The sequence below is a fragment of the Bactrocera dorsalis genome, chromosome 3, assembly GCF_023373825.1.
Source record: "Bactrocera dorsalis isolate Fly_Bdor chromosome 3, ASM2337382v1, whole genome shotgun sequence".
Classification (NCBI taxonomy): domain Eukaryota; kingdom Metazoa; phylum Arthropoda; class Insecta; order Diptera; family Tephritidae; genus Bactrocera; species Bactrocera dorsalis.
This window is the reverse complement of record NC_064305.1, coordinates 15,215,320-15,241,005: the sequence shown is the minus strand read 5'-3', so window position 1 is coordinate 15,241,005 and position 25,686 is coordinate 15,215,320. Positions and strand designations below refer to the sequence as shown.

General features: G+C 31.4%; 1 protein-coding gene and 1 non-coding gene across 3 annotated transcripts in view; one reads left to right on the top strand and one right to left on the bottom strand.

The window, feature by feature from the left end:
* Window positions 1-25,686, bottom strand: part of LOC105226314 (patched domain-containing protein 3) — a 78,627-nt gene that overhangs the window by 10,245 nt on the left and 42,696 nt on the right. For both annotated transcript variants that reach the window (XM_049454030.1, XM_049454029.1), the window contains exons 2-3: window positions 9,194-9,327; window positions 8,978-9,123 (exon numbers count right to left, since the gene is read on the bottom strand). In XM_049454030.1, coding sequence (XP_049309987.1) covers window positions 8,978-9,123; window positions 9,194-9,327 — 280 coding nt within the window. The remainder of the gene's footprint in view (window positions 1-8,977; window positions 9,124-9,193; window positions 9,328-25,686) is intronic.
* Trnae-uuc (transfer RNA glutamic acid (anticodon UUC)) lies at window positions 6,246-6,317 on the top strand. Its single transcript has one exon. It is a non-coding gene; the product is annotated as a tRNA-Glu (tRNA).

The following is a 25,686-nucleotide window of genomic DNA, read 5'->3' as shown; positions in this document are numbered from 1 at the left end:
ATACACATTTCAGCAAACAGAAATAACACGATCCCAGATAATTTGATTCGAACTTGAAGGAAATAAGTTTTCGAACTATCAAAAATATTTATTAAAATTTCCTAAATCTCGGTTTTTGTGTCACGTGTCTTAAATGGATTCTAGAAAAGTGAAAAGAATTCGAACTTGAGGGAAATAAATTTTCGAACAGTAAAAAAATTGATCAAAATTTCATAAATCTCTGTTGTTGTTTCTGGTGTCCTAAATAGATTCTAGGAAAGTAAAAACAATGGAATTTCGATTCGAATTTGAAGAAAATAAGTTTTCGAACTTTCAAAAAAAATATTAAAATTTGCAAAATCTCAGTTTTAGTGTCGCGTGTCCTAAATCCATTCTAAATTAAAAAAAAGAAATGAATTTTTATTCGAACTTGAAGAAAATGTGTTTTCGAATTGTGAAAAAAAATATATTAAAATTTCATAAATCTCTATCCTTGTTTCTGGTGTCCTAAATAGATTCTAGGAAAGTAAAAACAATCGAATTTCGATTCGAATTTGAAGAAAATAAGTTTTCGAACTTTAAAAAAAATTATTAGAATTTGTAAAATCTCAGTTTTAGTGTCGCGTGTCCTAAATCGATTCTAGCAAATTAAAAAAAAATGAATTTTTATTCGAACTTGAAGGAAATAAATTTTCGAACAGTCCAAAAAATTTATTAAAATTTCCTAAATCTCTGTTATTGTTTCTGGGGTCTTAAATGGGTTCTAGAATAGTAAATCGAAAATGGAATTTCGATTCGAACTTGATGAAATAAATTTCGAACTGTCTAAAATATTTATAAAAATTTCATGAATCTCTATTTCAGCATCACGTGACCTACACGGATTCTATGAAATTAAAAAAAAAATCGAATTTTGACTTGAACTTGAAGAAAATAAGTTTTCGAACTGTCAAAAACATTTATTAAAATTTCCTAAATATCTGCTCTTGTTTCACGGGTCCTAAAAATATTCTATGAAAGCAAAAAAAAAACGGGTTTAATTCGAATTTGAAGAAAAAATCGAATTTTGACTCGAACTTGAAGAAAATAAGTTTTCGAACTGTCAAAAACATTTATTAAAATTTCCTAAACCTTTATTCTTGTTTCTAGCATCCTAAATGGATTCTACGAAGGTAAAAAATCGAACTTTGACAATAAGTTTTCAAACTGTCAAAGAAATTTTTTAAATCCCTATTTTAGTGTCACGTGTCCTAAACAGATTCAAAGATATTAAAGAAAGAATTTGATTCGAACTTGAAGACAAGTTTTCGAACTGGATTCTATTAAGGTAAAGAAATACGAATATTGATTCGAAATAAGTTTTTTAACTTAAAAAAAATCCTAAATCTCTGTTCATGTTTTGTTGACCGTTTTCCCGGGCGGAAGGAATTCGGAATGCACTACACCTCAATAATCGAATAAAACAGTCAAGATATATGTATGTACTTGACTTTTGACCTCCTTTGATGTGGTTTTTTTCGTCTTCGGCTCACTTTTGCCAAGGTATTTGGCCGATTAACCGTCTGTCTCTGGGTCGTAAACATATATCCAAGACTTATCGCCCGCATTAATACGTTTGATGACACCCTGGTAGCCGGAAAGCATTCTTTCATAGACACGACGTTGAGTGATCAGTCTCAATTGTTACTACATGCATTTCTGTAGTTCTGTGAGCTCTTATTACAACTGCTTCCCACGCCAAATAACAAAAGACCATTCACTAAAGAATACCATTAATTCTACATTTATGATATTTTTTATTACTGAAGAAAGCCTGCTTTATAGCATAATTTTCGCACATATTGATATGCAAGCTTTGTATGCGAAGTAAAAGCGCTTTCAATCAGCAGTCGACACCCATTCATTTCACACCAATGAAAGTGGCAAAGTGGCACGATAACACCGTTGTGCGATGAATCAAGAAATTTAGAGGAAAATGTAATATTACTCACAGGCCAGTTGAGGCCGATTGCAAGACGAGTTCACCAAATAAATTTCACTTTAGAATTAAATACTATGTCTGCACGCCAATTATTATATTAAATAATGTGCAACAGCTAGCATTTAGTAAAATGTGTGGCAACGTGAGGAAAACTAAGCCTAACGGTATTAACATATCATATGGTATGAGTGTGTGATTACTATAACTATATTGAAAGCGCGAGGCATGAATCATTTCCATGCCATAAATCATAAATGAAATTGAAGAAGAATTTGAGAATAGCTGAAGCTTAGATTTTCATTATTTTCTATACCCAGGCGCAACGTTTAAGCGGCAGATAAGCTTGGTGAAAATGTATCAGTAGTAATAATTTATTTTATTATACTTAGCTTAGCACTTTTGGTTATTTTATGTGAAGGACTTCGCTACACTTGCAACCTCCACAGAAAAATTCATCCGACGCTCGCTAAAGCACGTGACTGCTGCTACCCGCCAAACAGTGTTCGATTGCTTAAGAGTTTCCTTAACTATGATAACACAAAAAATCTCTACGTAACGTTCCACGGCGCACGGAGCAATAGCCGGTCACTTGTTAAATAAAAAATTATACAAATTATTTCCATGTCACACTGACAATCACAGTGGCATTTCTGTTTTGTGTTTTGCTCACTTGAATGACGTGCGAATGTTGCAAACTTTTGGCGTTTGTGTCTACAATGGTTGCACTCGCTACTATTGTTGCATTAACTTGCATCATTTAACCGATTGTTATAGCAAATTTAGTTGATTTACGCTCAATTGCTTGTAATCTGGGCATAGAATATTGCAACGTCCTGACGTATCACACTGCGTTGCTTTAGTGCAGCAAATCTTTCAAGTCGCCGTTGTGGCATTAGTCACCGGTGGTGTGTGCGCGCGTATGCCACATCTCAAGCGCAAATAAAAAATGACATGACATATTTATTATAATTGCAACAAGTTGCAATTGCAACACCTCTAACAAAAAACAGAAAGAAAAAAATACAAAAAGAAACAAAAACAGAAACAGTAAAAGAAAACAGACTTTTTCTTTGATTTGCATATTTTTACAAACAAAAAAACCGTTTGGCATTCCAATTGGCGCGATGTTGGTCAACGCGCTGGCCGCTTGACGTGGTCAGGAAGTAGTTGCACGCAAGCAAGGCTTACTATTAAACTTTCGTTATCTTTTTGTATCTTTGTTGGTTTTTTGAATAATTATTAGGCGATTGCTTGTATGATAGTTGGCAGTTGTGTTTTTGTTGATTACACATGTTATTATCGCGTTTATACATATATGTATGTATGTATGTAAATTAGGGTGAGTAAAAAAAGATAATATTTTTTTTTTGCTGGCTCTCTGAGAAATTGGTTGATAAGCATTTGGAAGAAAGCTTCCCAATATCTTCTAGCAAACGACGCATAACACTCAAATAGTATTCCTTGTTGACAGTTTAGCCGGTCGGAAGTAGTTCGGAGTGCACCACACCTCGATCATTGAAGAAAATTTGTCAACATAACCTTTATTTTTGACTGCTTTGACGTGGTTTTTCGGCTACAGCTCACCTTTGCCACGATAATCGGCCGATTGGTATCTCTTTTCGCATTGTAAGCATAGATCCAAGACTAATCGCCAATAAAATACGTTTTATGACATCCTAGTAGTCGGAAAGCAATGTTTCACATACGCTAACGCAACGCTGTCTTCGAAAAAATGTAGCGATTTTAAAATCATTGGTTGGTCATTGGCCACTTTTCTTAGGCCAAATAATTCTTCAAAATGGTTTTAACTGATCCCTCCGATATTGCAACGATGCCAGTAAGATATTTGACTGTTAATCGTCGATTCTCAAGTACCGATTCCTTTATTTATTTTGAAGTGTAGATCAACAGTGAATTTGAAGGCCGTCCTGGACTTGGTTCGTTGTCAATATGATCTTGACTTTCTTTGAATAATTTGTTTCGATCAAAAACACTTTATGGCGACAAACAATTATCATCGCAGGCCTTTTTCAACATGGAACGTGAACGTTTCGGCACCAGAAACTCGATTCCGGACCCAAATTGAATAGAATTCCTTTGTTGAATAATTCACCAACGAATCGCCGAATGCTCTTTATATTGTACTTCCGAAAGAGAGGCATATACTAAACACTAATTATTTTTTTGACGTAACATTTGACACATTGTCACTGACAATCATACCAATCAAGAAAAAAATATTTCGATTTCAGGCGAAATTTAAATTAAAAAGTCTTACTACTTTTTGCCCATAGCATTAGTTGGAAGCAAGATAAAAATTTTTCTATCTGATTAAGAGAAAAGATACAATTAAGAGCTCATACTGGAGAGCTTTTCTTAGAGATAATATCAACAAATTTTTGAGAGTACAAACCGAAAAACATCCATTTCTTTTTGTCCCACCCCAATGTATATGTATATCTGCAGATTTTAATGTTATATTATATGTCAAATATGTGTATATAGATATGTATATGCACCTGCTTTTCTACCAAATACTGTCAAATGTTTAGATAGACAAATTGCGCTTAGGAAGTGGCGTCTTTTCGCAATCACCAAATTTTTCAATGCATACGATATATGTATATTACTACATGTGCATACATATATTTAGTTGTGTTACATATGTTGATACAATTGCAATAATGGAAGTCGCAGCAGTTGTTCATTACTATACTATACATATATGTATATATTTTGTATAAGTAATACATACTTCAAGCAAATAAATTTGCAATTCATTGATGGCACTCAACCTCTTATATGAGCGTTCTGAAAAAATATGTACAATTTTGACTGTGAACTGGCGAAAAAGTGTTGTTGTTGCAATTTCGTTGACGGTGAACTGGAGAAAAAGCTTTGTTGTTGCACTAAATTCTAAAACTTGCAGCAAGGTCAGCTTGCAGTGCTTTGACAAGATTATTTCACACAGCAGTGGTACGAATACGACTAGTCAACTTAATCGCTTAATATTTAAGTATTTGGCGTGAAACAATATTTATATGAAAAGTTAGCGTGGCTTTAATACATTTTGGCAATTTTATATTCTGCACAGGGTATATTAAGTTTGCCTAGATGCTGCTAACACGCAGAAAGAAGCGTCAATGGCCTTATAAACTTATATTATATACCATATAAATAAACAGCGTGAGGAACTGAGTTGACTTGGCCATCATTCTGTTGGTATCTACGCGAACAAGTCCCTGAGTTTTTGGGATATTGAGCTAAAGTTTTGCCATGTTCTTATTTAACTAAATATTTAGACCACATTTGGCATTAATTATTGCCTTCATACCACGCTCTCCCAAAAATTGTGCAGATCAGACCACTATGGCATATACATAGCTCCCGAAAAACCGGTTCAAGTCTTGCTCTTATGTGGAAAACTTCTTCATTTTAAACGATATCATCAACAAATTTGGAACGAATTTGGATAATCTACGTTGAAATTATACAGATTGGACCATTATAGATATGGAAATGATTTTGTCAAATCATTTTATTAACTTTATTTATTAGTTTCGACTGATCACTTGCCAGTAGAATTAGCTAGAGGAGAGTACTACGAGTATATGGGGATATCGCATTAAAATATTACAAAGTTCCTATCTCTTGTTTATAGCAATTGCTTTTAATGCAGCTGTATGTATGTACATTAGAGTGGGTCGATTTTTTTCTATAAAATATTCTTAATCGCGTATGCGGGAAATATAAAGAACACATATAACAACTTTGCTGCCAGACTATGTGTCTAAAACCGGTTTCGAGCGAAGTTTAAAAAATTTAAATTTTCGGTTGTGTGAGAAATATACGTCATAATTGTTCGATTTGTCCAATTCTAGGTGTTAAATATCATTCGTATATCTCAAAAACCTCCGAACAAATTTTTATGACCCCTTCCAAATCCTTTGAATCTCGAATAAGTGATTTTTTCCTGTTTTTGGTTCCCATAAATCAACCCGCTCTAATGTATTTGCGTATATTAAAATTAATAATTTACTAAAATCAAAGCGAAGTAATTTTGAGGAAAAATACCCAATCGTATTTAAACACAAACAACAAAATTATGTTATTTTAAATTTAATTAAGTTCTTAATTTTATTTCTTATTTATTTATTCTTAGCTGGCCAAAATTTATCGTATTTTGTCTTGATTTATATTATACATAATATAATAATAATGCAATATTCCAAAATAGCGTAGGCATAAGTTGAAAAACTGTATTTTAGCACTAAGTGTTCAACCCTCCCATATGGTCTAGTGGCTAGGATATCTGGCTTTCACCCAGAAGGCCCGGGTTCGATTCCCGGTATGGGAAGCTTTTTTGCTCTGATTTGTTAAGAGATAAGAAAAGCTTCACATTTTTTTATTTATTGTATTTTTATATTATAATTTTTTATTATAATTTTTACATTTTATTATAATTTCTATTTTGTTTCCGAACTTATGTTATGGGTGTAGAAATTTTGATTTAATTTTTGCTATTTTGGTTGTTTTGTTTACAAAATGTATTAAAAATTAAAAAAAAATAATTTTTTGCCTAATTTTATAAATACTTTATATACTTTTTAAAGTACTTCAAAAATGTAATTGTTAATTATTGATAATCTATATTATATATAAAAATTATAATATATCTTAATTTATTTATTTTATACAATTAATATTTTTAAATTTTTGTTAAAAATTATCTTTTAATAATTTTGCATGATTTAATTTTTGATTTGGTTTAATTAAAATTTTAAAACTAATGCATTTAATTATTGTAATTAATTTTGTTTGTGTGATATACAATATACATATATATATATATTTTTTTTTTATTAATACATATATTGTATTTTATTTGAATACAAATAATTTAAAGAAAAAAAATTTAATTAAATTTAAAATTTAATTTTTTAATAAAGAGTGATTTTTTAAGAGCTTGATAACTTTTTTTTAAAAAAAAACGCATAAAATTTGCAAAATCTCATCGGTTCTTTATTTGAAACGTTAGATTGGTTCATGACATTTACTTTTTGAAGATAATTTCATTTAAATGTTGACCGCGGCTGCGTCTTAGGTGGTCCATTCGGAAAGTCCAATTTTGGGCAACTTTTTCGAGCATTTCGGCCGGAATAGCCCGAATTTCTTCGGAAATGTTGTCTTCCAAAGCTGGAATAGTTGCTGGCTTATTTCTGTAGACTTTAGACTTGACGTAGCCCCACAAAAAATAGTCTAAAGGCGTTAAATCGCATGATCTTGGTGGCCAACTTACGGGTCCATTTCTTGAGATGAATTGTTGTCCGAAGTTTTCCCTCAAAATGGCCATAGAATCGCGAGCTGTGTGGCATGTAGCGCCATCTTGTTGAAACCACATGTCAACCAAGTTCAGTTCTTCCATTTTTGGCAACAAAAAGTTTGTTAGCATCGAACGATAGCGATCGCCATTCACCGTAACGTTGCCTCCAACAGCATCTTTGAAAAAATACGGTCCAATGATTCCACCAGCGTACAAACCACACCAAACAGTGCATTTTTCGGGATGCATGGGCAGTTCTTGAACGGCTTCTGGTTGCTCTTCACCCCAAATGCGGCAATTTTGCTTATTTACGTAGCCATTCAACCAGAAATGAGCCTCATCGCTGAACAAAATTAAAGCGCGAAACACATTTCGAACCGAACACTGATTTTGGTAATAAAATTCAATGATTTGCAAGCGTTGCTCGTTAGTAAGTCTATTCATGATGAAATGTCAAAGCATACCGAGCATCTTTCTCTTTGACACCATGTCTGAAATCCCACGTGATCTGTCAAATACTAATGCATGAAAATCCTAACCTCAAAAAAATCACCCGTTATATATAGTTAATTCAACCAATTTTTTTAGTAATTTAATAATAATATTTAATTTAATTAGATTTTATTGAAATGTTTAAATTAATAAATTTAATTATTTTAATTAGTTTATATTTGACTAATTTTAATTAAAGTATTTTGTGCAATGTACATATATGTATTATTATTATACTTTATTTTATTTTTTATTCAACTAATTTTTTTGGTAATTTTAATTAAATTAAATTAAATTTAATTTTTTTAATTAAAATAGTTTCTTTTAATTTAAATTCAACTAATTTTTTTAGTAATTTGTTAATTATAATAAATTTAATTTGGTTTAATTAAAATTTTTAAATTAGTACGTTTAATTATTTTAATTAATTATTTTTTAATAATTATAATTTAATTTTTATTTATAATTTTTTATTTTATACCTTTATCATGCACTTATGGATATAAATATTTATAAAGACTTTTTAGGTTCATTTTTATTTGTATTTTTATTTTTATTTTAATTATTAATTTTTTTTTCAGGCTGGATTTATTTTATTATTTCTTTTTTGTAACTTATTATGTATTATTTTTTATGCTTAATGTTTTTAAAATTTATTTTAATTGTATTAATTATATTTAATTTAATTTGGTTTAATTAATTAATATAATTTATTTTATATTTTTACTTAATTATCTTAATTTGCTATAAATTAAATTTTGTTTTATTGCATTTTTACTGATATATGTAGTATATTTATTTATTTAGATTATTTATTTTTTAAACATATAACTTTAATTAACTAAAATTAATTATATTCATAAAGGCTAATATTAATCACATATTGCTTATTTTTATTATGACTACTGCATTGTTGTTATCATGATTATTATTCGCGACAATAAGCACGTAATTGTCGTGTATTGTTCGGTGATTTTATACAAGTACCAGTATTTGTAAGTATGTGTATAAAAATATTACACATTTTTAAACGGAAAGAGCGAGTAATTAAATTAGGAAACATTACTAAACTTCTTTCTTTCCACACAAACATTGTCACACAATTTTTAGTTAAATCAGAAATAATTTAATGTATAACTTCCTAAGCAATTTATACATTCCCAAAAAAATTTTAAAATTAACAACATTATTTAAAGACTCACCCGGTCTAGTTATGCGTCCCACATTAAATCTATGCGTGTAATTGACTTTGAAATAGTTTTCGACAACAGCGCGTTCAGCCTTACCCTCTCCATTGATAGGGGAAAATAAATATTCGGGATCGATTTGATATTTTAGCTGTTGGTAGCTGCAAGGAGAGCGTGAGAGTTTATTGGTCATTTTTTGTGAAGGCCATTTCATTTTGTCTAACAACTTACCCAGTCATGCAGAGCATGGTCAACAGCACTGGTATTATGATAAAATAGCCAGGATGTTTCGCAATTAAAACGCCCAAATGATAGAAGGATTTATTTAACATTTTATCTACCCAATATATACAGGCACACCGCATCTGTACGAAGAGAACAAGAAGAGAAAAATATTTGATGAGTTATAATTGATTAAAAATATAAGTTAAAAGATAGTTTAGTGTTAATTATAATTTTAAAGTAATGAGGAATTGGATTTTGTAAATTTATTGGTGTTTTAACTACTTTTATTTGAAATTTTGTGGATTCATATTTTCATTTACTATAACCACAAAAGCAATACCTTTTACGTAAGCAATTTGTTATTGCATGAAATAACTTTAAACACGTTTTTGAATTAGATTTTCAGCAGTTCAGTTTTCAATTGTATCTACTATTGTCTATCCTTCCACAAATGCAACACCAAATAATTTTCTCATTAAAAGTTTCGATTCCGCATTGAACTCAGCTGGCTACGCACATTGCGTGCTATTTAGTTGTGAGGTCGTCTATTATAGGCGCTAAACGCACAGACTTCAAGTCTACGCTACGCGCCCTTTAGAGCGTCGTGCGCACGCACCGACTGCATAGCGTAACGTACGTTGCCGCTACAGACTTCGTGTCATCAGTGTCATCATTCAGTGACTCAAGTGCATGATATTGCTATTTTTGTGATTTTTTATAAATGCAAGGACGTAAAAAATTGTTTTTTTTTTTCTATGTAGCTGAGCGTGTAGACCCCAGTGTCTAATCTGAATGGAGCGGAAAATGGTTCACTCAACTGTTTGAGTAATTGTCTCTAAATAATATTTGTTCGTAGCAGTGCTTACCTATGGAGCGTAGACATAGTGATTGGTATGCCTGAAACCCTGTAGGAACATTTATGGACTTTTTACATATGCTCGCCTTTGAAAATCCACCCTAAATTACTATATCAAGATAAAAAATCAGTCCTGGTAGAATTAAAATATAAACTTCTGGATGTCCGAAAAATCAGAATAAATGTTGGTATAAAATAGCATCTTCTCCTCCTGCCGAGTCGAAAAAAGAAGTATTTAAATTTCGATCTGTTAATAACACCACCTTTTTGTTGATTGTGACTTGAAGTTATTACAGTTATTACAGCTTGAAATTGGCTGCAGAAAACCGTAGTCAAAAAGTCTCCAAATTTCACTGAAGTTTGTAAAAAATTTAGATAGCTATGAAATTTTTTCCAGAACAGTCAGTGCTCTCTAAAATTATTTTTATTTTTTATGCTAATAAAACAAGAATATAATCTCGTAAGTGTCCCACGCAGCTTAAAATTATAGCAGTTCACTTATGTATGTGGCAACTCTACCGCACTGTGAAAGTAATGGTTACTTAACCGGTTATATCCTCTTGCAAATCATAAAAAAATCGTAATTTTGTGAGTTTTTTCTTGATAAAGTACTTTATTTACGCAATTTGTTAATCAACGACTGATTTTGAAAATTTTTAGGTTCCCGATTTCGAGAAAGCGATTTTTAAGGCGAAGTTTTTTAGTGATCATAAAAATTTTTTCATCAGCTTCGGAGCTATAACAATGAAATTTAATACTATTCTATGGATTATTTTTCCAAATCCGTCAGATCGGATATATATATATCACATATATCCCATACAACCGATTAGTTGGATCTTTGAAACTTTTTTTTCCATGGCTAGAAACCGATTTAGACCCATAGTCTCTTAAGCAAAGTTGTTCAGAATGATCCTTAGAAAATTTCTCTCACTTGCGATTTTAAAGAAAAAAATTTCAATCCCTAAATTTCAGTTAGGATTTCCCTACAGAGCATCATAAAAATTTTTTCATCAGCTTCTGAGCTATAACAATGAAATTTAATACTATTCTATGGATTATTTGGCGGAATCCGTCAGACTACTTCACATATATCTCAGAGAGTATCATACATATATATCCCTTCGAACCGATTAGTCGGATTTTTTAAAATGTGCGGATCGAAACTGCTTTTAGAACCATAGTTTCTTAGGCAAAGTTGTTCAGAATGATCTCTCATACGCGATTTTAAAGTAACGAATTTCCATCCCAAATTTTCAGTTAGCATTTCCCTATTGGGTAGCTGACTTACTTACTTCTATGCCTCGATTGAGATTGGCAAAGTTGTTCAGTATGATCCTTATGAAATTTCCCTCACTTGAGATTTGAAAGAAAAAAAAATTGCAAACCCCAACTTTCAGTTAGCATTTTCCTACTGGGCTGATGCTTCGATTGCGCTTTTAGCTTTGTCTATGCCTACGTACTTGAACACCCTTTTAAATCATGAAGGTGCTCATTTTATCGGTCAGCCAAGCATGCCAAACAATTTTCTTTGCATTCATCTTATAAAAAGGCTCGTGTGTGCTTACAATATGAGCACTTTACATTTTTTATTTAATAATGTTTTGTATATATGCATGTGTGTAGTCAGTATTGCACATATGTTTTTTAATATATAACAATTTCATGTACAAATTGAGAGGTTATCAACACGACAAAATTATTATTTTTAAGTAATTGCTAGCTAATGGTCGCTTCAAAGCCATTTTGTATCAAGTTGACTTTAACCATTTGGCTTGCTTGAGCTACAATAAGAGACTTTATAAAATTGTTAAACATATTTTTAAGTATATTCATTACCAAATATTTTGTTAAAATAGAGGAAATAGAGGGCTGAATGTAGCGTATGTCATTGCCGAATTATTACCTGATATTTAGAGGAAATATTTTGGGAAGAGATTAGTATACTTTTTGGGTGCCGTACTGCCTTCGACTAAGTCTTGATTTTGATTAAAAATTAATCACCTTTAAGTATAGATTTTTAAAAAATATTTCTTAGCTCTTTTTTCTGCTATCCTAGCCACGATATTGCCAACTTCCGTTTTTACCCTATCATTTAAGTTAGTTTCAAATAAAACCAAAGTCAACTGAATTTTCTGCTTGTTAACGTTTATGTTTATGTAAATAACGCTCAAAAGAGTTCTGCCTAACTTTCAAATGAAACTCAAATTACTCAAAATGAATTACAGTTAGCTGCTGGCAATTTATTGCAAAGTTATTGTGTAAAATGGACACCTCAAGGTTATCATGCAATTCATGACTTATCGAAGCTCAGCAGTTATGGTGCATAATAAAAGAGAACAGTGAAGAAATCTTTAATATTTCATTTTTATTATTTTTCAACTCTTACAAATGTATATTATCGAATATTATACTTATGATTTCTCTTACTCTTTGCTTCCGAGCACTTTGTCATTATAAGTTTTGCTTACGAATGTGCGATTATTGCCAGCAATTAAAAGTTTAATGGACTATTAAGTGAATTAAAAAATATTTGCTGTCAAGATGCATGCAATGCTAACGATTCTCAATTAGGAAGATTTTCTGGTTTTTTCAATATGTTTTACATTTTAACAAAAGAAGGATTTAAAAAGTAAAACTTTCCATTAATAAAGGAAGTTTTTTGCACAAGAACTTTTGAGAAGACTGCAGGAAATGTCTAAAGCAGAGTATCAGGGAAACAATGGGACATCTCTTTTGCACTTGTCCCGCATTGGCAAGACTACGCCGTAATCATCTGGTATCCCATGGTATGATACATTGGAAGAGTTACCGATATAAGGTCGCAGAGTTTGTTAAAATTCGCGTCAAGCGCAGGTATTCTAAAAGATGACTACTTGTCTTGAACTTAGCAATCCATCCGGTATCGCAAAGTTCCAAAACTGGTCTATGCGTGGCTTATTGGTCTACCAGACTAACCTAACTTAACCTACTTGTATATGGCACAAAACTGTTCGTCCAAAAATTTTGGATGGTGCTTTACAAATTTATCTGTACTTCCGTTTAAACTTAGTTTTAGTGAAGCTTAATCCGAGCCTATTCTTCCGACAGCGAAACGGAAAACCTATACGACCTACTCAACCGTCAAAGTTGGGTATGGCATTTACCCACCCAGCTATCAAAAAGATGGAATACTCTGAAATTTTCTACTACTTCGATTGCATGCCTTACATTCCATATCAGTGCAACACAGAACGTTCTGCTGGCGGTTCCTTCTCGGCACGCTCACCTGTGAAGCATTTATGGGCGGTGTGAAACCGTTGGAGAGCAAGTGCAGTGATCTTCTTCACATTCAAATTGAATATCAGAGGAGAGTACGAGCAGTAGGAGGAAGAGTATTATATCAGAAGCTCTCCATCAACTCTAGTTCGAGACTACCACACCACTGTAGCGCCTTCCAAGCGGAGGTAGCTTTCATCAAGGTAGCAGTCGATGTACTCCTCCGAAGAAATTTTTTGTCGGACGCTCTTTGCCAAAGTTGTATGGAGGAAGGCGAGGTAGAATAATGTTGCCACTTACTACCCCATTGCATTTTTTCAGTTTGAGATCGAAATATCTTTCTCGGTGGATACACCTTTGGCGAACTTAACAAATGTGATTGATAATAGCGGCCTTAATAAATGTGTAATAAGCACAAATCGATACGTTGATCTGTGAGGATCTGGTGATCCGCTTTTAGAAGTTTATAGATAAGACAGGGAACGAATATCTTTCCAAATGATATCCAACGGGTTTGGAATGGCGCTAATCTTATTCCTAACTTATCCTACATCTCAACTTTCCCAAGTTATCAACTTTTTCTTAATTTCGAACTAACTCTCGGTTCATGAATGGCCTGAGCTCAATATAATTTACTAAGATAAGCCAAAATCGGCTTGGTACGTTTAAGTATTGATCTTTGAATTGCTTGGAACATTTTTTTCATTGATTCAAATTCTTTATTTGCTCACATCTCAATTTAATCAAAGTCTTTTGGAATAAAATTTTAATTCCCAAAGAAATTTTCAACTTGTATGGAAACAACGCAGTAATTCATCAGCTAACTGACTGACTACCTAGTATAGGTAGGAGTAAACATCAGCCAGATTAAATTTTCAAGAAAGTCATGAAATGTTCATTAAATTACAAGGCAGGACAAAAATATTGCACAGTTCAAATGTGTGTCCATAATAAAATGTTCAGTAGAAGTACAATAACTGTCATGCTCATTGCGGAAGCAACAATAATTAAATCATATAAAATTTTAACATTTTCCTGCAATATACTAAACTATTTTCGCGCCATTTTAATTGTGCCCAACTTATGCAAAAATTATTTGATTTCAAGGTAGATAAGCCGTCAAATCGCTTTAGGGGCACACGAGTGACAATGATTACAAAATTTTCAAAGCGGAAATGAGCATCTCAAAGCTTTGAAAAAATCTCGCTTAAATAAACACATAACACTTAATTTTAAATATTGCAGTTGCCAGCATAATAATATTTATAATCGCACTAATAAATCGACAATGTCGCTCACTCATTTGTGTGGCTGTTTTTTATTTGCGGTCGGGAAATTAGCGCAAATGCGCAGTGTGTGGTTAGCTTCCTGCTGTGAGTGTCGAAAAATGCAAGAAATAAATGTCAGATGATTTAATTAGACTATGTGGTTACATTTATGTTTACATACACGTAAGGAATTGCCACATTTATAAATTTCGCACTTTGCTTTTGTGGCGTCATTAAGTTAGAAAAAGTGGCGTAGAATTTTTAATAGCATTTCTTGATGAGCTACGTGAGACGATTCTCAGTAAAATTTATTTATATTTGGTTAGTAACAATGTGCTCGCGTTTGTATGTGTGTAGGCAGATGGATTAAGGTATTTGCACGCTCTTTGGCATTACAGCACTGCACAGAACCTAGGGGTTATTCGCTAGTGCGGGCTCTACAGAATTAACTTCTTCGAAATTAAGTTCTTGTAAGAAAATTTGTTTATTTGACAAGATATCTTCCCGTTATTTGGTACAGATTATTTTTCAAAATAGCGCTATAATCTCCGATCATATTGTTCAGATCGGACCTCAATAGCACATAGCTGCCATACAAACTGACCGTTCAAAAGCCAGTCCTTGTATGGAAAACTTATTTATTTGATGAAATATCTTCATAAAATTTTACAGAGATAATTAACTAAGACAGCAGTATAATCTCCAAAGAAATTGTGCAGATCGAACTACTTTTGAATATAGCTGCCATATAAACTCAACAGTCGAAATTAAGTTCTTGTATGAAAAACTTTTTTATATGACAAGATATCTTCACAAAGTTTGGTATACGATATTTTCTAATGCAATTCTATAATCTCCAAAGAAATGGTTCAAATCGAACTACTATAGCACATAGCTGCCATACAAGCTCAATGTTCAAAATTAAGTTGTTGTATGAACTACTTTTTTATTTGACGACATATCTTCACTAAATTCAGCACAGATAATTGTCCAAAATAGCGCTTTAGTCTCTGAAGAAATTGTGCAGATCGAAACCCTATAACATATAGCTGTCATACAAACTGACCGTTCAAATGCCAGTTCTTGTATGGAAAACTTTTTTATATGACAAGATATCTTCACAAAGTATGGTATACGATATTTTCCAATACAAAGTTACAATCTCCGAAGAAATTGTTCATATCAAACTCCTATAACATATAGCTGCCATACAAACTGACCAACCAAAATCAAGTTCTTGTATGCAATCTTTAGTATTTGTGAAAGATTTATGGGTTTTCTTCTCTTTATCTTTATTCAATCCTAAACTATTTCAAAAATCTCAAAAAATTACAAAAATAACACTATATTTTTTTATAAATTAAACATAGCTACTGTGTACTACATACTTCATATATAATAATAAACTCACAAAACACACAAACTCAAAGGCATGTTGGCAAGTGTTATAAAGTTCACCTTGAATTCGCTCAAATTGCTGCACCGCAAATTAATTCACCGACATTTATCAACAAATCAAAAAATTTTAATACTTATTACTTCCTAAGAGACGGCGCGTTGAGGCCGAAATTACGCAAAAAAGTGGCAAATAAAAGCGCTTTTATCAAATTGCCTTAATATCATTTAATCGTATGCGAGTAAACAAGCTGAAACAAATATTTTGCGTGACCTTGTCGCAGTGTGCTAAAAAGCGGCAGCATTTTTATATTTATGTAATTGGTAATATTATTATTTGTTGTTATTTTATATACATAATAATGTATACAGATAACCCTTTATGTAAAGCCTGTACATAATTTTTCCTGAGTTTTGCTTCTAACCCACTGATCTTATCAAGTCGTGCTTGAGTGCCGACTTTTTTGTATTAGCTTTGAAGTGAAGTGAGTTTCACCCTAAGGGTGTCAACGTGCCTTCATAATTTCTTTTGTCGGCAACCGATAAACGCCTCGTTTATGTAACAACAACAAAAAATTGGTATTACATAACTTGCGCTTACGCTGTTGTACGCCTCTTTAAAGCTTGCAATAATTATGGTTTGTAACTTTTTGGCAGCCGGATGATTATTGACTTGCTTTCTTTAATAATTTCTAACTTTTTTTGTTTTATTGCCTTCACTAATTCAATGTAAACTTTCTGTTACACCCATTCATAGGCAAGCTTAACATTATTCATAAATTTTTAATTTTTGGGACTATCCTATTTGCGCATTTTTGCAGTTTTTGGTTTTTTTTTTATATGTAAATAAAAATTGCAAAATATTTGCACACACACTAGGGTGTGTCATTTTTAGACACATGTTTACCACTGAAGTGCTCGGAAAAAAAAATTGTTAGTTCTTAAACTCAAATTTAAAAAAATTTTCTAGTAAAAATAGCTAGAAAATAATTCGTAAATTTTTTTTAATAGTGTATTAAAGAATATAAAAAAATTATTAAAAAAGTAGTATAAACAAAGTCTTGCAATTTAGTTCAGTCAAATAATATCTCTAAACAATTACATAATAGTTAAGCCTGTAGCACATTTTTACCACTTATGCTAGCGATCCAATACTTAAGAGGTCACTCCGTTAAGCATATTTTTCTTACTACTCTAATTTATGCATTAAAAACTTCACTGAAAGTGAAAAGTGTCAACAATTTCAACTTATTTACGCGCAAAGCAGCACTTAATATGCGCAGCTTCAACTAGTTGCAAATGTGTTTGCTTAGGCAAAAGCAGACAAGTCAACTATTTATGTGTTTTGCGCAAGCGCTTGAGTAATTATGCATTTCAAAAATGCATTTTTGCAGCCATAGCTTGTTAAAGCTACAATATTTTTTTTAAATTTTTTGAATTGAATATTTTTTGAGCTTAAAGCATTACATACAATATTTTTTTGCACTGAGTTTTATTTTTGATGAGTTTAAGGGGTTATATGCACATGCAAGTCCGAAAAAAACGTTTTTTGGGTGAATTTTTTATTTTTTTTTTGAAGAGACATGTGATTTAATATTTGAGTAAAAATAATTATAATAGTATTTATAGAATTTTAATTTATTTTAATAAATGCTGATTCATTTTGAAGGATTTTGCTTTCTTTTGGCTCGTAACCGATTAACTGAAGAACCTCTGAAAAAGCTGTTTGCCGGTGATGAGGCTGCTTAAAATTATGTAAATTCATAATTGCTAAAGATGAATACAGGTAATGATCGAAGGATCGGCGAAGGAAGGTAAAAGTTGAATTTTTGACAAAGTAGCGACTTCCCCTTGGAACCAATATACAAGAACTACTATAGCGCATAGCTGTCATATAAACTGAACGAACGAAATCATATCCTTGTATGGAAAACTATTTTATTTGACGAGATATCTTCATGAAATTTGGCGTGGCTACTTTTCGAAGTCAATGGTATAATCTGCGAATAAATTGTTCAAATCTGGCAACTATAGCATATAGCTGCCATAGAAACTAACTAATCAAAATCATATCCTTGTATGGAAAACTATTTTATTTGACGAGATATCTTCATGAAATTTGGCGTGAATATTTTTCAAAGTCAACGGTACAACTTGCGAATAAATTGTTCAAATCTGGCAACTATAGCATATAGCAGTCATACAAACTGAACGAACAAAATTATATCGTTGTATGAAACACTTTTATATTTGACAAGATATTATCATGAAATCTGGTACTAAAATTTGTCAAAGACAACGGTATAATCTCCGAAGAAATTGTTAACATCGGACCACTATACTACATAGCTGCCATACAAGCTGAACGAACAAAATTATATCGTTGTATGAAAAACTTTTATATTTGACGAGATATCTTCATGAAATTTGGCAAGAAAATTTGTCAAAAACAACGGTATAATATCCGAAGAAATTGTTTACATTGGATCACTATGGCATATAGCTGTCATACAAACTGAACGAACAAAATCATATCCTTGTATGAAAAACTTTTTTATTTGACGAGATATCTTCAGGAAATTTGTCATGAATATTTTTCAAAGACAACGACACAATCTGCGAAGAAATTATTTAGATCGGTTCACTATAGCATATAGCTGCCATACAAACTGACCAATCAAAATCAAGATAAAGCTATTTTTGTACACTTTTATGTCATAAAAAACGCAACTGTGAAGGATATTTTAGCTTCTGTCTAAACGAAATGAACGCCTTGTGTTTTTTATTTAATTTTTTTTTCTGTCAAATAAAGTAAGCATATTTATATCGAGCAAAGGCAAACATTTTAATTGAATTTCTTCGAAAAACAATTTCAGTCAAAAAAATAGCGCAAAATAAGTACATATGTATGTGAAAGAAAAAATAAATAAAAAATTTAAATTATATATAGCAAAAACTCCAGCTAGTCTAATATTGACACAGATTTCTAGAGTGTATTTATTTATTTGAGCCTAATGTTTGGCGTTTAAGGCTATTAAGGCATCTCATTCAGAGTTAGCAAACAAACGCGGCAACAAGTGACGTAAATTATGTTCATATGTATAACAACAATAAAAGAAAACAAATAAATAAAGTAAAATGAAGCGAGTTCGCCGCGCAAGTGACCACAACTGCGGTTTTAGTTAGTCAGCAATATATTTTTGCGGTCGCTCTCATACGCCAGTTGCCAAGCGGCATATTTTTTTGCGCCATGCCTAAGGGCCTATTAACGATTTTGACACTATGACCTAAAAATTAAATGCAAAGCCCTCACAGCGATGCAACGCAGCCGAAATGCACAGTCATGTGCGCGTATTGAACGCATGCGCACTCATTCATTAACGCTTATCGTTGTATATGTGTATAGATATATCTTTTGTATGCATGCATGTGTGTCTCTGTATGCACATAATCAAGTGTTATGCACGTGCGTTAGACCTGTTTTAATCTCGCGCTCATATTTAGGTCATTTGTATAGATTTGCGTCAGCTACTTGTGTCGCTGTCATTTATATTTATCATATATTTTATATGTCTGTATGTATAGATGTGTTCCTCTACTACTTAATTGCTTTCTTTACAAAGTTTTATTTGTTTATTTTTACCACATCTAATACTGGTTTATTTTGTATTAACAAATTTTTTAAATTTTTTTCGCGAAATTTTTTTAGTTAATGAACTCTCGCGACATCGGTTGTTCACCGGTTGCCTGCTTATTTTGACTAGCAGCTGACACTTGCCATCGCTACTTGCAGCTAATATACCCGTTAATGAAAATTATTGTTTTTGTTGTTGTTTCGCCGCGTTGCTGTAATATTTTGTACGTGTTAACTGTCCACAAATGAAGCGTGGTTGTTAAGAAAATGAGAAAAAAATATTACTGCTAACAAATTGTTGCGAAAGTTTGAGTGCAACTGCATGGCGGCGTTAATATCGAGTTCGTGCCTTAAGTCTTTTGTTTGCTTGCCTGCAAAAGGCATGCAGTTCGTTGCATTTATTGCGTTTATGAATCGTCGGAGTGGAGATAATCGATTGTTCTTTAATTTTATTAGCAGGTGTGTTATGAAAAAAAATTTTGAAAACGTTTTTGGATTAGAAATATTGCATTTTTTTGAATAGAAAAATAATGAAAAATGAACAAGAAAAGAAAAATAACTATTGAAATAAAAGAAGGAGGAGCAGCTACATATATATAAAAACAATAAAATTTTAACAGGGTCACTGATGAAATGGTATAGAAAGATCTTTATCTCGATTTTTATCGCTCAGTTAGTATGACAGCTATATAATATAGTGTAATGAACTATGTACTCGCATATTATATTGCTGCTTTAAAGAATAATTTTTACCAAATTTCTTGAAGATATCTTGAAAACTAAAAAGTTTTCTATACAAAACCTGAATTTTGATGGATTCTTTTGTATGGCAGCTATATGCTATAGTGGTCCGATCTGAACAATTTTTACGGAGATTATACCGCTATTTTGAAAAATAAGTTTCACTAAATTTCTTGAAGATATCTTGAAAAATGAGGTAGTTTTTCATATAAGGACTTTATTAAGAAGGTTCGATTTGTATGATAGATATGCGCTATAGTACTTCGTTATGAACTATTTGTTTGGAGATTGTAACGTTATATTAGAAAATAATTTATACGAAATTTCGTGAAAATATCTTGAAAACTAAAAAAGTTTTTCGTACAAGCACTTATTTTTGATCGATCAGTTTGTATGGCAGCTATATGCTATAGTGATTCGATATGAACAATTTTTACGGAGATTATATCGCTATTGTAAAGAATAAGTTTTACCAAAATTCTGGAAGTTATCTTGAAAAAATAAAAAGTTTTTCATACAAGGACTTTATTAAGAAGGTTCAGTTTGTATGACAACTATATGCCATAGAAGTTCTATATGAACTATATTGTAGCGTTGTATTGGAAAATAATCCATGCCAAATTTCGTGAATAGATCTTGAAAAATGAAAAAGTTTTCCATACAAGGACTTGACTCCGATGGTTCAGTTTGTATGACAGCTATATGCTATATTTATGCGATATCATCCATCCATTTATGAGAAAAGCTTATGTACAAAATTTCAGTTTGATATTTCAAAGACTAACTGAAAGAAGCGAGTATATATTATACAGACATATAAAAAATTTTTGAAGGAAAGTTCTTTATTAAAAATAAAATTAAATACAATAAATAATAAAAAAAAATATTTAAAAAAAGTCTGTTTGCCCATAATTACTAAATAAAACAGATTAATGAGCGAATTTGAACCATCCTTAGACTTGCCCACAATTCTCCTATAGTTATATAGGCATTTTTTCAAACACTTCAAACCTATTTTTAATGCAATGAAAATATGCAATTAAAATAGCAATATTTATAGCATAAACGCGAATTAGGCCCTTTAGCAAAGCAGCTTATGAAAAACAACACCTCTACAACAACAACTTTGCACAGCCTCTAATAAATTATGTACGCCCTATAAAATAAATATAAAAACCTTCACTTGCCACAACCTTGATCCTAAACGCTAATCGTGCGTTAAAGTTTTCATTAAGTACTTCAAAAATAAATAAACACAAAAATGCGGACAAGCAAATATACGCACACAAACATACATATGCATGTGTGTATATGCTGCACTACTAACTAACGCACTTTCAGCGCTCATGAACCGATGAACCGTTGCGTAATCTCGGTAAACGAAATATTTTGTAAACAAAGCGACAAATTAACGATGCAAAAAAGTCGTGAACAAAAAAAAAATAAATATGAAAATGTGATGCAATGGAGTTAAGGAGGATTAATGAGTGAACATTTGAATTAAAAATAAGAAAAAAGTAGTTAATAAAACTAAAGCATTTGAATAAATTTTTTTTGAAAATTAGAAAATTTGTTACGAATTTTTTCAAAAGTAATTAAAAAAAAAAAAACTTAGTAAAACTAAAGCATTTTAATAATTTTTTTTCGATACATATACAATTTTTTCTGCAAGCTATTAATTTTTGAAAATAAGTTTTTTTTAATTTAATTTTTTTTAGAATAAAAATTAAAATTATTAAAACTAAAGAATTTTAATATTTTTTTTTTGAAAACTAGTATAAATTCTACACATTTTTTTACATTTACAATTTCTTCAGCAAGCTATTAATTTTTGAAAACAACATTTTTTTCAAAAATAAAATTTTTTTTACAGTAAAAAAAAACTAGTAAAAAAAATTTCAAAATTTTTTTGAAAATTAGAAAATCTGTTACGAATTTTTTCAAAAATAATTTTTTTAAGTAAAAACTTAGTAAACATAAAGCATTTTATTTTTTTTAAATAAAAAAAAAAAACTATGAATTTTTTCAAGTATATTATTTTTAAGAAAACAGTTAATAAAACTAAAGCATTTTATATTTTTTTTGATTATTTTATGAAAAATTTTATGAAATTTTTTAAATATACATGTTTTTCTGCAAGATATTAATTTTTGAAAATATTTTTTTTTTTCAAAAATCTAAATATATTTTTACAATAAAAAAATATTAGTAAAACTAAAGCGTTTTAATCATTTATTTTTTGAAAATTAGAAAATGCTACGAATTTTTTGAAATACCACTTATATACCTTTTTTTTTTGAAAATTAAGAAAAATGCTACGAATATTTTCACATATGTTATTTTGGATCTTATTGTTACGAACGCTTGACAATCAGGAAGGAAGAGCTAATTTTCCTTTTCGTCGTCTTCCATACAGATGTTGGAGGCGCACGTTAAGATCCTTAACCTTACTGCTAAAGACCAATAGAGCAATGGCCGTATAGAACTCCCACAACTAGGAAGAGGATAGCGTTACTATAGGAAAAGAGCTCACTTGATCTATTGGGTTCAATCTTGGCATGAAAGGATCTTGCGACAGCCTTTGAAAGTTTACGCGAAGCTCAGATATTCGGTAGTAGAAAATATGAGGAGATGGAAGCACCGACCCGTTTCCATTCTGCTAATAGTGAAGCTAAGCTTGCTTGCCAGCTCATTTGCTTTAAAGTTGTCTGCGCTTTCGCTGTGGCCTGGCACCGATACTAGTTTTATCACAAAGTGATTCGATGTTATTAATAACGAGCCATTCTTTAACCAGCCCTGAACGCACCGTTAGTGAGCTCAAGTCTGATATCGCCGCCCTGCTATTAGAGTGATAATCACTCCTCTGAAGTAGGCTATACTTGAGAGCAGTAAATCCCTTGATAACTTAATGGCCGCCATAATCAGGACGTCTGAATCTGATGTGTGTTGATGGGCAACTCCTTACAATATACGCCTCCATAAATTTGCGAGTGTAAGAAGTGAAAAAATAGCATTAAAATCTAGGACAGTGCTTGCAAAAATTACACCGAAAATCTAAAAAACCCTAATATAAATCTAAATATAAACTTTGCAATAAAATCGTAGAGCAAATTTATTAAAACATGTGATTTTTTTATTTTTGAAATATAAAATTTATTTTTTTAAAAATATAAAAAAATTTAAAGTTCTACCTAAATTAAATACAAAATTTAAACAAACTTAAATCACGTGATCTAAAACTGTAAAAAATTAGAATAGAAAGTTTGAAAAGTAGTGTTTTATAAAATCTAGTGCGGCACTTGCTGCTTTAACAGTTTAGAAGCTAGTCAAAATTCTTCCAAATAGAAGGTCATCGGGTTGGGTTCGGTGGTTGTAGTTGGAGAGAAAAAATACATATGTATATTAGGGTATTTTTTTGAACTATTCATTTTTTTCAATCCCATCATGAAATATCCTAATAAAATTCCCTGAAAAATTGAGCCCTTAATATTAAAATTGGACCAAGGCATGTAAAAATTTTCCATAGAAAATACAGGACATTCATGATTTTTTATCTTTGAATTTCTGTAGCTCAGAGGCATTTTATGGCATCGCTTTGACTTTAGACACATGTTCCTCAGAATTGAACGCTTTACTAAAGTGCCCATGGCGACAAAATCGAAACTCATACCGGCGAGGTAGTACGGGGCTTTAAACCTGACTTTTTCACGAAATTCTCATTTTTTGGAATATATCTCGTAAATGACAAGAGCAAGGCAAAACCGCTATCATTAATACTTCTCGAGATAATCGGCTTTTTAAGTAAGGCTCAAAACTATAAACGAAAGTTTGAAAAGCAGTGTTTTACAAAATAGAGTACAGCAGCTGCTGCCTCTTAGAAGTTGATGGTAGTCAGGAATGTGGAATAATAAGGCTGTTAAAAAATGTTTAAAAAGTATATATATATATATGAAAATAAAAAAAAAATATATTTTTTTTAAATATATATGACAATTTTGATTATACATTTGATCTGCCTATATAATAGTCCCAAAAAATAATCCCATAAAAAATATATTTATAAAATTACACGTTAAATTTTATTCAATATTCTCACAATCCGGTAGCTTTTTAAAAAAAATATGTTTTATTACTTCGCACTTTGCCATAGTTCAGTTTTATAAAAATAACGCAGTGACCGCTACCAAACACAACAAAAACCTTTGTCACTGAGCCACTAGTTTCAAATGTGGGTCAGGCGTGCAGATTTTCAACAGATATATATATGGACATACATATGTATACTTATATGTACATATATTTTTTTTTCTGATTTTTTACAGGAGTTTCAGTTTCATTCATTATTCATAATATAAAAAAAAAAACAACAACAAGTGTTAACAGAAATTTGCTAACAACATAGCAAGTTGCTTAGTAAAGGTGTTTGCATATATTAATATGTTGGAAATGAATGCAATAAACCGTTAATAGCGGCGCTTTAAGTGTCAACGTAAAGCTTATTTACAACTTACAATAACAACAATAACAACAACAACAACAAAAACAACAGTATCGGAACATTAATGCTGCACAGTGATGTTAACAAAAAGGTGAAATAAAAGAAATGACAACAAAATCATAACAAGCTGACTTACAGACACACACACATATATATATATACACTTATATGAATATATAAACATATATATACTTTGATGAATAATCATATGTACACATATAAGTAAATATATTAATTTCTTAAACTTTGACCCAATTTCAGCCATCGAACGCTGGTGTCTAATGCGTTTAACGCAACATTTAACACACTGATTGGTTTTAGATATCAAAGTTGTTGTTGTTGTTGACTTTTATATGCATATAAAGTGTTTGCGGTAACAAGAAACTTATATCGGCGAGTGGTCAAGCAGGTAGCACAAAGCGGCCAAGCGGCTGTTACTTGGCTAGGCGGACATAAGGCTGGTTGGCTGGCCAAGTTTGTAGGCAAATGCCCGAGGTGCTGAGCAATCATAAACACGCACGCATGTGCATATATAGAATTACCTGCGTTGATATGTTGCGTGTAGCGTAAGTAGAAAGTGGATATCTGTGTCAGTTTGAAAAATAGCAGAAAAGGCCAAGAAATCAAAGACAAGGAAAATCTTCAAATCAAACTGCCGCTACTACACAGAAGCAGACGTCGGAGACCCTATAAAGTATGGGCATATATAAAAGATTAGTGTTTGAGATATCGACATGGAATTTTGTACATGTACTTTTCTCTTTATTATAATACTTATTTGTCAAAATCTTTGATAACGAAACATTATAAAAGTTAACTGCCATAGAAACTGTTTGGTCACAATCAAAC